Here is a 12,820-nt window from a genome sequence, read left to right as displayed (position 1 = left end):
CCTGATCTGCCGTCAGAAGCAAAACTGCTGCATGAAACCATGACATAACCAGAAAGGCAGGTCACTTCTTGGTACTCTCCCGTGCGAAGAGTTGTCGGAAGTGACGACACGCGTACACACGAAAGGCCTGGAGCCGAGCAGCAAGCGGCGTAAGCAACGGAACCTGCGAGTAAAACGCTTGAGGGTCAAGGACTATTCATTCATCCTGATATAAAGGTCTAATATACAAGAGAGTAAGAATGCATTCACAGTCACTTGACTGGTACCCGTCTTATCTTCATATCCCTTTATCCTTGTTTCTCCCTCAAAATTTATGATATTATTATTGTTGTTATTATTAATAATTTAACATACATTAAAAAAACTTTGAATGATGAACGCAGCTGACCTGAGTGTTCTGATGGACTTGTGGAGGAAGGATGTCCACTCTGAGCCACGCAGCTGTTTGATGAGTCATCAATATACACCCCATCCATATCCGGGTACCGGCTGTAGCTGGAACATCCTAAGCGTACCAAAAAAAAAAAAAAAAAAAATGAACAAGAGTATCACGGATCTCTCTTACTGAATTTCATGGAGATGTGCGAGCAAAATAATCTGTAACTGTAAAGAGAATGAGTGATGATGATGGTGAGGGTGATGATGATCTAGCTTCTTATCAGGGTTTTGACGTTTCGTTAAAAAAAAAGCAAAATTAGAAGATAAGAATGGTAACTTCTCTCGCCTAAAGGCAGGGTCTTCACATCGCACTTTGCCTCGGCCTGGGCACCATCAAAGGACAAGGAAGGTCCTGCCACTCGATAGTCGCAGGTCAGACCGGACACTCCATGCAGCATTGGGCATTTGCCGTTACACCTTCACACCGAGACACCATGAAACAGCCAGAGAAACCTTGCATTATTAGATTGATCTTTACAAGACACAGTATAACAAGCAAACATTTTTACTCCTTCAGATACACCTCAGTCAAGGCACAAATACACAGTAAATACATTTACTTTTTTTCAGAAAAACCTTGATAAACGATTTCTTAAGATCTTATTGTTTAGAAGCTCCAATAATCTATTTGAACTGCAAAGCCTCTTCAAAAATTGTTGACCGGCATATACAATACAAAAAGGTTTGTTTTACAGTTTAATCTGGACGCAGAGCATGACTCTTTCCATTTCGAAGGCTGAGTATTTTTCTGGATTATCTTTATCTCTGAAACATTACTATCTGGGGTGAGGAATGGCTCAACCATCATTTACAGCTTTTATCATGAGTGAAGTGCAGAGGATTTCTGATGTAGGTTGGAATTACCTTCTGGCGAGTTTCGACCGTTGAGCGCTCTGCACACGGCCAACCCCTTCTCAAAGACAATCTGCTCTCCTTTTCTCGTCCCGACCATACCCTGCAGTTGTAAACAGATAAACAGACATCGTGATAGAAGACTCCATGGAAGCTCTTTGTCGTGTCCACTGTTTGAAAGTATTTCGGAGACTTTTCGAAAGAACTTTTGATTCTTGCCAGCATACATGAAGCTATCTATTAAGGACATAAAGACAAAGATTAATAACTAGTGCAGAATAAAATGGAATCTCACGTTCTTGTAGCTCGTGCAGCCTGTCATGACGCTGTCCGTTCCGCAGGTGACCGATGCCACGTCATCTTCGTTGCCACCAGAGGGAGTGGACTCGACGTTGACGCAGGTGAGCTGCGTGTTTGTTGATGACGTGGACTGCAGCCCCAGAGACCTCTGGCCGCGATGGCTGACACACCTGGGTACGTAGTCCTTGTCTTCCGGCACATTTACTGCCGCTGTGAGTGGAGTGAGTGAGTGAGTGAGTGAGTGAGTGAGTGAGTGAGTGAGTGAGTGAGTGAGTGAGTGAGTGAGTGAGTGAGTGAGTGAGTGAGTGAGCGAGCGAGTGAGCGAGTGAGCGAGTGAGCGAGTGAGCGAGTGAGTGAGTGAGAGGTGTACAATTAAAAAATATTTACGTGTGGGAGCGTGCATCCTTTTTCGCATGAATAACAATGTAAGATATTTGATGTCATCATTTGTAAAGAAAGTAGAACATTTACATTACAGAGAAGGTTTATTTATTTTTTGGGGAGGGTAGGGGACTGTGAATATGTGGTTTTTGTTCAAAGAGTTGACCATCACCTACTTGTTATGTCGGGGACCTGAATGTTGACTGCCAGGTCGCTCGGTCCCAGACTAAAGCGCTCCACTTGTATAGGCACCCCCGATCGTCGTACTATCACCTCATAATCACCGTGGAAACCACGCAGGGCAAAGTTCAAACCATCGCCAAGATTTTTAGTGACAGTCGTTGTCCATTCTTTTTTCAGTAGACAAAAGAACCGCTGTCCAGGTTCAATGATCTAAAGAGACGAAGAATGTGAACACTGATCCTAACATTTTGCGACTCAGAGATACAAATATTTTGTTGAGGATTGAAAAAAGTATTTTAAGTGTCACACAGAACAATAATTTAAAGAAACCTACTTTCACGTCGGTTCCCTGAATGAGCTCCCTGTTAACATTTCCCGTGTCCAGGTCCCAGAAACTCCAGTAGACGATGCCCTTCATGGCAGGATGACTGAACAGTGCTCGCATGGCGTCTTCTATCCAATCAGCGCGCTGCACGTGGTCCGGCGACTCGACGTCAAACTCGCTCATGAAATGTCGAGCCCTAGCATCCCCAGACGGTCAAGTTTTCTCTGAAAACAAGCATTTAGACTATGAAAAGTCACTTCTTTATAATTCATTTGCTTGCTGAAATAAGTGACATACTTCGGCCTACAGCCACGGTGCGTATGAGAGCACCTGCATGATTTGAAGACATTTGTTTTTTGTGATGATTTATTGCTCTTATTGGTTGTTTCGCTTTTCTTATCGGGAATTTTTATGAGGAAAAAACTTTTCAAACTATTACTTCCCATGTCTATCTAATAAGACATTGTGTAATGCCATTTAGATTTAAACATCTCAAAGACGTAGATCACATAAAAGAGACATAATTATACCACACACACACATGGAAGATATTTCAAGGAGGAGAGCACAGAACTAACCCAGATCATCGTGGGATCAGGGGTGGTGTCTGTCTGAACGTGGCCCTGCACTCCCAAGCCGTCGACAGGAACTTTCTGTGCCAGGTACTCCTTCATCAAATGGTAGTACTCCTGAAACACCATTGTGGATGCACACAGACGGATCCACGCACACAACATGCACGAGTGCAAACAATAGTTTTCAAATGGCTGAGAAGAATTTCGCAGACATTACAGAAGCTTCAACCGTCCGTCAGTACGACCATGTGAATGTTTGTTAAAAAAAAGTATTTTAAAGCTCCCACTATTTTGTAAACTAAAAATTTACATGTAAAAATCACCAAACTGAAAGTATAAGTTTACATACTAAAACATAAAGAATTGAAAAAAATTCAGAAATTACTCAAATTACTTTAAAAGCGCGTTTAAAAAACAAATGTCGAAGTCTATTGTTACTTGGGTGAGGTTTCCAAAGTAGCTGTTCCGCGAGACTATACTAGTCACCTAATTAATAAATATAAAAAAAATAGTACACTCAGCACCTTTTTCCAGCATCAGTCAGACTCAAGGTGTTTTAGATATAGGCATGCAAGCACATCATAATAATTTATACATATAATAATAAGTAATTAGTATAATATTAATTAATACATGATGTTGATAAAAGAATCAGAAAAATATTATTGTAAGGTGCCATGGACCAGGCATTCCCACTTTCTTTAGTGACCCAACATGATGGGATCGAGCAGGTCCTGCAGGAAGAAGGCTGATTCCGGAGAGGAAAGGGGAAGATAAAGCAGAAAGATGGATGATTCCAAGATAAAAGGGGTCGCGATAAAGCTCCCTTCCCAGCCCACATAGGACCATGTTACCTGTGTAGAACCTCCGATGTCCACAGCCTGGTAGTCATTGAAGTACAGCTTCGCGGAACTGTCGCACTTTCTCATCTGCCGGAAGAGGTTTTTGGTAAAGTTTTGGTCCTGCAGCTTCTCCTCGTAGTACAGACCGTGTGTGTGTTCATTCATGACATCCCAGTGTGTCACCCTGTAAAGCCACCCAGAAGCTGAATAAATGAGATCTTGGGGCAGGAATAAGCTTTGGATAAACGTTTATCAAGTATGTTACAGCTTGCTGTTTATTGAGTTCATGTAAGCGGCATCTACCGTGATTTACCTATCTACATGTGTGTGAACCTATGATGCTGTACTTTGTGTGTACGCGATAGAATGTGTGAATATGTTTATGCTAGAAAGAACGAAAGAAAGAGCTATGAACAAGGGGAGAGAGAAGTTGTAGATGCAAACACGAACAAATAAAAGAGAGACATTGTTTTTAAAATGAAATCGTGAAAACAGAAAGAGAGGAAGAGAGTACAACAAAGGTTAGGGAGATCGGAAGACATTAAGACATGGGGCGAGCAAAGTGTAGGACTTACTTGCCCAGAGCAAGAGTACACATGTACTGCACGTGTTTGTCCAACTCATCTCTCAGTTCCTGTCCACTCAGCGCTAGAACCCAGTCCGGTATGTTGTCTGGCACGTCCCATAGGAGATTGTGTGCTCGAACCTTCAATCTGAACGTGCCCACACCCACCCGCACAGACATAGACATGCACAAATACAGACAGACAAACACACATAAGTATACTGTGTAAGCAGCTTTCTCTAAATCTCTCTCTATATACACACACAGAATGAATTTACGAAGTAGACGTCATTAGATAAAAATAGAATATGAGGTGGTAAGTAAAGCAGCATGGGAACCAGGTAACTTAAAACTTAAAAATAATAAATATTACAATGACAGTTTTGTGGTTTATCTGACATTCTGCTGCAAATCCTTGTCAACATTATACTAACGGCTGGTAGAGGGGTTTTAATATTGGACTATGTAAAGACCAACAAGTCGATCGCAAAATATTGCTGCTGATGCTTTTTTCATCAACGCATAAATATGTCTTTTTTTGAAGAGGTAGGAAGAAGGGGAATGCAGGGGAAGCAACTCCAGAACAGGGTGATGAACTTCGTGACATCATCACAGAAGTCCAAGATGTTCCCACCAAAAGGAACGGAATCATTCGCTTACAATTTGCTGATGAACATCTTTACATGATACAAACCTATCCATTCTGAAATAATGTGAGTTTGGGATACACCAACGCATGGATTAATGTATCGAGGTGTCTGATCATGGACTAGAGCATATATTTACATTCTAGGCATTTTAGGCATTTTATGATCATGACATAATACAGTAAACATAAGATAAATAAATCAATAACGTGGAATTAGTAAAAAGCCCATCAGCACCTTTGTAAACTTTATTTGGATGCTAGAGACCTTTAGATACTCACCCTTTAGCCACGAGGATGTTGGTGGCGGTCAAGGCGTTGCTGAAGTCGGGGTTATACTGCAACAAACCCTTGGACAGTTTCAAGCTGTTAACTTTAGTTGCAGTGAAATTGTGAAGTTTGCTTGGTAAGACCACAGAATTCTGCTAAGTATTATAATTAGTGGTTGTTTTACAACGAGATCAGGGAAGATTATCTTTTTCTGTGTCACAGACTTTTATGTACATTTTTAAACTGTGGCTGGTATTTTTGTTTTACTGATATTGTTAAGGTGTTAAATGCTGTCTTTTGTCCTCAGTAAATATCATCAGTTCTGCTTTTTGATTGTCAATTTGTCAGAAATCTCTACTCCAAGTGTTATTATCCACGCTGGAAACTAGAAAGACCCAGCTCGACCAGGGTTCAGGTAAACAATCAGAACAATGAGTCACTTAGTGTTATCATAGTTATTGGTAATGCCTATATAAAGACTTACAATGATTATATAATTTTAAACAGACAAACGTTCAAAATACTACCGAATCAAGGAGTAAATTGCCGTCTATATCGGAAACTCGGATGAAACGAAGTTTTGCTCAAAATGCTTGATACCCACCCTGTCACCTTTATCAAACTTCCACTTGTAGCTCTGAACAGTGGCCCAGTTGAACATGTTGACAACAAGATTGGTATACTCGTCATTGGATGTGGCAGAAATCTGAGTATCCTTTACTTTCACTCCAAATGGAAAGAGATGTTTTTTCAGCCGAATCTATCAAAGAAGGATCATTATCACCGTCATCATCGTCGTCGTTACAATTTCGTTTTCATCTTCTGCTTTTTCTTACCTATATCTTCATTGTATTTGCTCTTCTATTTTCTATTTTTTAATTTCCCATATTACTACTTGTTTTCCCACATAATGTTCTTAACTGAGCAGAGTGTCTCAAAAATCAAATGAATGGGCGTACATCTAGGATGTATAAATCTGGGTCTTGTCGTGTATCTCGTTGCTTCAGCTCTTACCTGAACGTCAAAAGCAGACGGAGACACGTCTGAAGGTGTAGTGAAACTGGTAAGAAGTAGATAAAAAGCTTTTAAACGATGAATAGGCAAATAGACTGGCAAGCACTCACTCAGTCGTATCACATGATGTTAGGTGTGCATACTGCTCACTTTCTTCTTTCTATCTCTTTCTCTTTTTTTCTCTCTCTCTCTCTGAAAGAAACTAGAGCGAAGGCTGTGACAAATGCATTACCTAATGTCGACATTAGACTTCCTGTATTTGTCTATCATAGAGTAGGAATCAGCGATCCATTTGGTGTTCTCGGGGATTTCATACAGAGAGGCGTTGTCCATCAAAAAGTTCACCCCGGCATCCGGACCTCGTAGACCAAGTCGCACCGTGGTAAAAGCTGAGTCAAATAAATTAAGAGAGAAATAAAAAGGAAAAAATTCTTGAACTCTTAATGAAAATAATCGTTGTTTCTTTTATGCATACTGCAGTACAATGTGTTTTTCTGCACGCGATATTGGAATGTGAGAATTAATAATCTGCCTGAATGTTAAAGGACTAGTGAGCTGCAAAATAGGTTCCAATGATTAGGTGAAGCTCAGAGAAAGATATTATTTTCTCAAATCTGAAAAATACAGGAATTTCACTCTCGAAATAAATATCGGAATGCAAAGAGAACTTCAGGATATACTGTTGTATGTCATCTGCTCTCACTACTCAAACCTATCTAGTTCACATCTCTGTCGTCTGTAATTTTAACCTAAAAAAAAATCCTTAAAAAATTATTTGCACCCGCCTAGCTCTTTAAGACGCTTGGAGTTGTATAATGAGTGAACATCTGTACTGTTGACGTGTGTGAGTTGATCTTTAAAACTGACCACAAAGATTCTCATTTGTCGACTGAGTTCATTATTTACCATTTATCAACTGAAGGCCTACAGATTCTGCGGTTTTCACTCACTTTTTCTTTAACCTCTGCGTATTCTTTTATCCTTCCAAACCTGGAATATTAACACTCCAAAAGGTCAACAGTCACGGAATTGCGTTTATGTGAATGAGAAATGTGCATTAGTTGTTTTTAAAAGTTTCCGTCTCAGTCATAATCAGTACCCATACATTTAAATAAAATACTTATAGTTATACTTATAGTTAATGAATAAGAAAGTACCTAACCTTTGAGTGGAGCGTTCATACTGCCGTTGACGTGTATCCACCCCATCGAGGAGTCACAGAGGGATCTGAAGGCGATGGCGTAGGTTCCTATTTTCCTGCAGGATACAGTACTTACATTTATACATTTATGATTTAAAGTATTGCTATGTTAGTGAAATAACTTTTTCTGTTTGTGTAAGTGCGTGAGTGTGTCAGTTGGAGCAAAAGAGAAACATTCAACGGCTACAATCTATTACAGATGTCAAAAGAATGCAGCAAAATTTCTACTGTTACCTGAATCGACAAAAAGGAACTGCATGCTGACTCTAATCTTTTGATACAGTGAGCCTTTAACATCGTTGAGCAGCTTGATGTAGAGATTTAGTTCATAGCGACCATTGGGCTTTAAACCGCGCACCACTTGGCTGGGTCCCTCCACATCTCGGTCTCTGGAGACACAGCACAACACCTTCATGTCAGCCCCATACCCATGTCTACTCTTTATGGGTAGCTCACAGAATAAATCCAGCACTTTACTACTTGCTTGATTTTATTCCGTCTTTTATCTCACTAGAGGCATGAGACAGTTTAAAGACTTCGTAGATGTGATGCTGGTTTGAAATGACTAATGGATGTGGTATGAAAGGCGCCATAACCTGTAAAATTTTGAATTCTAGCCTCCTTACCTTCTGAAGCATCGTTAGAACCTTTCTTTCATCCGCCTTCTGTTTCTGTGGGACTGGTCTGCCTGTCTTTTTGTTTGTATTATTCAAAATATCTATTTTTTTTGTTCGAAATCCCTTTTACCTATTTGCAAATGTTTTACAGCAAAGGTTTCATATAAAATACGTTCTTAACAGGGGAACGCGCAAAAGTCTTGAATTTCAGAACTGTTCCCAGGTCCTGTTGTATTTGCAAATATATTGACAATGTATTGACAAACAAGTATGGACCGAGGTCAGTGTATCGGTAAAGTTCAATGTCCTTAACGTCTGCTCTCAAGCCACACACGCCTTTGATTGTTTTACTAGGACATAACCCATACAAAAATCCTGTACAGACATTGACTACACCTTACCCAGCAATTCTAATACTGACCATGTACTTATGGAATGTAAACAGGACCAGGAAACGATACTCTGATCATGTGACCAAGATGTACTTACCGGTCAGAAGCTTTGAGTGCGAAATTACCGTCCACGGTGTCTCCACTCACTCGTTCCATGAGAAAACCGTTGTTTTCCCACGTGCCCCGCAAATCTCCCTCGAAACTGGGGTTGTCCAGCAGATTCTGGCTTTGACTCGCTCCCACCATGAGCACGAAGAGGAAGACAATGTTTCTCATTTTGATCACACGTAGTATCTGAATGAATGGAAATATTTCCTTGAGGTTTTGGTATAATCGAAGAAGTTTGGGTATTGTTTATCATCCAGAGAAGACATTATCCAAAATAAGCGTTCGTGTGTGTGTTTTCAAGTGTTACACTTTTTGCGTTTATCCCTCAATAAATGAATGAACTGCTTGTTATTATCTTAGAAAGTAAAAATTAAGGCACAAAATACTGGTTGAAAAGATTTCATTAGAACTAATCTGAAAATTTCGCGTTTTTAATATTTTACTATTACCAAAGACTCGATATCATCTGTGCGTTTACGAGACTAAAGCAAGAATAAATTGTGGAAAGTCCAAAAAATGTCTGGCGCCTACCACCGAGGTTTCTTGCACGATGTTTTGCACAGCGTGGAACTGTCAAGCTTGGACATACCTTTATAGCCATATAGCAAGTTCATTATTGTCTTTATTGAAGCGATTAATGGTTTGGTTCGCCACACACTTTTTGTTGCAAGTACGGGAAAATGACCCAGCGACCCTCTCAGAGAAAACAATATAATCATTATTTTTCCATCTGTCACAACACTTTTTTGTAGAAAAGACACAAAAGGCTTGGGAACAATCTTGTGCAGGTGTTCGATATTAGAGTTTGAACTACCCGATAATCATCTTAACAAACCGGAAAATTGTTGTACGAATTTCATAAAAGCTCTGCTTGTAAAGACATGTCTCTTCTCTGACACGGTTGAGTTTTATGGTTTGTATTAATTAATACCAAACACAAATTTGAAGAATTTTCATGTTGCATTAAAGACAGTAAATAAAAGTTAAAGTATATAACGTAGACGAAATGGTTGAAATAACAGATCTTTTGTTAATTATTCGGCAGGAACTAATGTTTTTTGAAATTCATCAGAACTCTTTGTCACTTCACAAAAATGGCGTGACTAGGTTCGTCTGAGAAAAAAGCTGAAAGAAGCCATAAGCTGCATGGCAAATGTGGCGAAAATGTGTATACTACATGATGTTTGTTTAACCGTGTATTAATTTCCGCCCTGGATTATTTTCTGTTTGTTCGTGGTATTGCTAAAGGATATAGCCGAGAGGAAAACGGAAACTGTTTATTACTCCCCAAAATTGAATAGTACATAAAAGGTTCTCTTTGACGATGGTTGAATGGTTATAAGTTCAGGTGTCCTCTAAAATTGAACTGATAGAGACTTGAACAGGGTATTTTCAAATACGTGTCGTAGAGTCTGAATCGGTAAACAGAGATGCTATGGAGTCTGAACGCCCCAGTAGTCCAGCTTGGATAGTTCAACCAGAAACAGGAACAGGGATAAGTCAGTGTAATTGTCAACGATGTTTGATCTGTAATATCGCGTACCCCAAACGTGGTAGGGTTATAATGGGAAGAAGGGGGGGGGGATTAAATAATACATAAACAAAAAAACTTAGGGGACAGGATAAACAGTGTTTTCCGATTGAGAAGGAGGTGTGGTAGTCATACAGTGTATTACACATAATCGTCTCCAGGTAAATGTTAATAGAACAAAGGGGACAGAGGTCGACCCTGTCGCACACCAACCATAGTGGAAGAACTTACCCACTTGGTTGTTAAAGACCACTGAGCTCCTGGAGCTGTCATACAGTACCTTGATGGTGCGTGCAAGGCCTTTCTCCACGTTAAATGTCCGTGGCACATTCCATCGACTCTCATGCTATACTCTATCGAAAGCCTTCTTGAAGTCAATCAATTAAAGGCAGAGATCTTCACCTTTATGTAGATGCTTTTCGATGAGGACTCCGATGTAAAGATTTACTACCTCTTCCCCGCCACTTTTGACCAACTCCGTTGGGATGTTGTTTACCCCAGGAGACTTTGCTTTGTTGTTTACCCCAGACGTGCTCCGAATCGCCCCTTTTCATTTTCTTTTAGAACTTACAAGTCCCCTAGATTTTCATTCTGTTTTTTTAATTTCCTGGAGGATGTTGGGTCCGATGTCAGCGGGAAATTGTAAAGTTTTAAGCAGTGGTTCGCTCATCAGTCTAGGACAGCTTTGTTATCCGATATCAGGTGATTCTCACTGTCCTCGATCGCGGAGATTCTCTGTTAGCATTATTGTTAAGACTCTTGAGTATGAAAGGCCTTCGATTGTCACCCCATGCCGATCTCATTGCATCTGTCCTCGATCTAGGTTTCCGAACCCCGAACAAAAGATTCTCAATGTACTGGTGACAAGTGTTTAATAGTCGATAAAGAGCTATTCATCTATTATAACAATACTTGTTTGAAAAGAATTACAACATAAAGAAATATATTTGAACCCAAAATAGCAAAGTTTAATTTTTATTTATAATAGTTATCAATATTCATTTTGCCTGATTAATAGGCACTAATATGTGTCCTAAAGTAAGTCGAAAGCTTTCGTGAATGCTATTAAGTGAATATTTCTGATAAATATCTAGACCCAGGAAATATAGAGCTGACAACAGGTGTATCCTTTGTGTAGGTTGCCGACCATCTTGAGTTCGCGATACTAGCCCTCGGCACAATGGCTTTCAGAATATCTCGCAAGTGAAAGCAGTCCATATGAGCTGATTGGCCGTTAAAAGCGATGGTGTGGCGTAATTTCACAGACTAACAGTCCATTTGACCGCTGTGAAACGATTTCTACGAGCACAATATAAATACAAACAGACTAGTTTACGGTGAGACGTCGAGATGCCCTTATGTATCCATATCTTTGTCAAACTATTAAGCAATAGTGGCTCGTCATCCATCACAATCTTTCTTAGATATAACCTATTATTGCAAAACGAGAAAATACCATTCGCCACACAATTCTTTGATTCTTTCACCAGTCAACCAGTTTCATATTCAGTTAAAAAAAAAGAAAGAGTACATCGCTTACCATTCGGAAGGAGGGTAACCGGACCAAAGTGTTCATGTAACTTTACAAGGAGAAAAAATAAGGCAAACCTTAGAAAAAAAGTGTTTGCCCATGTGTCGTCTGATTCATTGCTGAACCCCATTTGATGGCTCTTTTATCAACAAGCAACATTTTCTGAACTTCTGTTGCTCAAGCCGACTTTGTAGTCATGAAAATCTCGCAACCAATAAAATGCGATGGCATTATTTTTCCACATCTGACAGACTCGTTTATGTGAAAATCTATTTAAAAACTTCAACGCAGGATGCTTGTATGCACGGCACGACCTGTGCTTTTACTACAGTCTATACACAGGTAAAGTTTATTTAACCGCTGATATGTTTCCCAAAAAAATCTCTCTTCATTTCCCAACAGGAGGAACGTAAACTGTGGTCTATGTACAATAAATGTTTATATTAACTCTGATTTAAATAAGATTTCTTCATATACCAACAAAAGGAATGTACAGCCGATTTACTCAGCATCTGGAACATGCTTACATAGCATATGTACGTATGTACGTGTTTTCTGTAGTTTTGTGTTTGGATTCTGAATTTACCAACCTGTATTAACAGTGATGCTGTCATTCAGTGTGATAATTAAATGGATGAGCTTCAGACACGAAGAAATATGTATGATCTGTGCTTACTATATCCTTCTTCTGGACATGGCGCTTGGTGAAAACATCCTGAGTGATGGTTTATGATGGAGAAACAGGTGATATCACCATAAAAATCTCATTACACCGAAATGAGGAGTGTATACACGATTATTTTGATCAGACAAAACGGTTTCTTCGAAATCACTACATAAACCTAAACTAAGATTTGTTTCTTTTCTCTCAAATAATGTGCTTTATTTTGTGACTGAATGAAAAAATAACTAACAATTTCTTCAAACTACACTTCACTTATAGCCAGTAATAAAAAATATGAAATGAAAAAGCGCGTTTGGTCAGCTGCGGTCGTGGCCGTAGTCAGACTCTACTTCACGTCCGTGTTTAATTCCTTCGCATGGGAGTA

At 39.6% G+C, this 12,820-nt stretch overlaps 1 protein-coding gene across 1 annotated transcript; it reads right to left on the bottom strand.

Moving 5' to 3' along the window:
• Positions 1-719: 719 nt before the first annotated feature.
• Positions 720-11,809, bottom strand: LOC112554243 (exoglucanase XynX-like). The gene is made up of 16 exons (XM_025221940.1): positions 11,781-11,809; positions 8,699-8,895; positions 7,826-7,981; positions 7,554-7,648; positions 6,624-6,780; positions 6,392-6,437; positions 5,982-6,137; positions 5,390-5,445; positions 4,472-4,609; positions 3,909-4,080; positions 3,058-3,168; positions 2,489-2,703; positions 2,148-2,364; positions 1,586-1,800; positions 1,303-1,393; positions 720-855 (listed from the first exon to the last, which is right to left on the bottom strand). Exons 1-12 carry the CDS (start codon positions 11,781-11,783, stop codon positions 2,659-2,661), a joined length of 1,332 nt encoding a protein of 443 aa, XP_025077725.1. The 5' UTR covers positions 11,784-11,809; the 3' UTR covers positions 720-855; positions 1,303-1,393; positions 1,586-1,800; positions 2,148-2,364; positions 2,489-2,658.
• Between the last annotated feature and the right edge of the window lie 1,011 nt (positions 11,810-12,820).

This window comes from Pomacea canaliculata, linkage group LG13, assembly GCF_003073045.1.
Source record: "Pomacea canaliculata isolate SZHN2017 linkage group LG13, ASM307304v1, whole genome shotgun sequence".
Lineage (NCBI taxonomy): Eukaryota > Metazoa > Mollusca > Gastropoda > Architaenioglossa > Ampullariidae > Pomacea > Pomacea canaliculata.
Note: the sequence above shows the minus strand (reverse complement) of the source record. Positions and strands in the feature narration are given on the sequence as shown.

Coding starts and splice junctions, on each gene's coding strand:
- LOC112554243 (XM_025221940.1), bottom strand. Junction 7,982..8,698: donor GCACTCAAAGCTTCTGACCG/GTAAGTACATCT, acceptor CTGTGTCTCCAG/AGACCGAGATGTGGAGGGAC. Junction 2,704..3,057: donor CTGATCCCACGATGATCTGG/GTTAGTTCTGTG, acceptor GCTTGTTTTCAG/AGAAAACTTGACCGTCTGGG.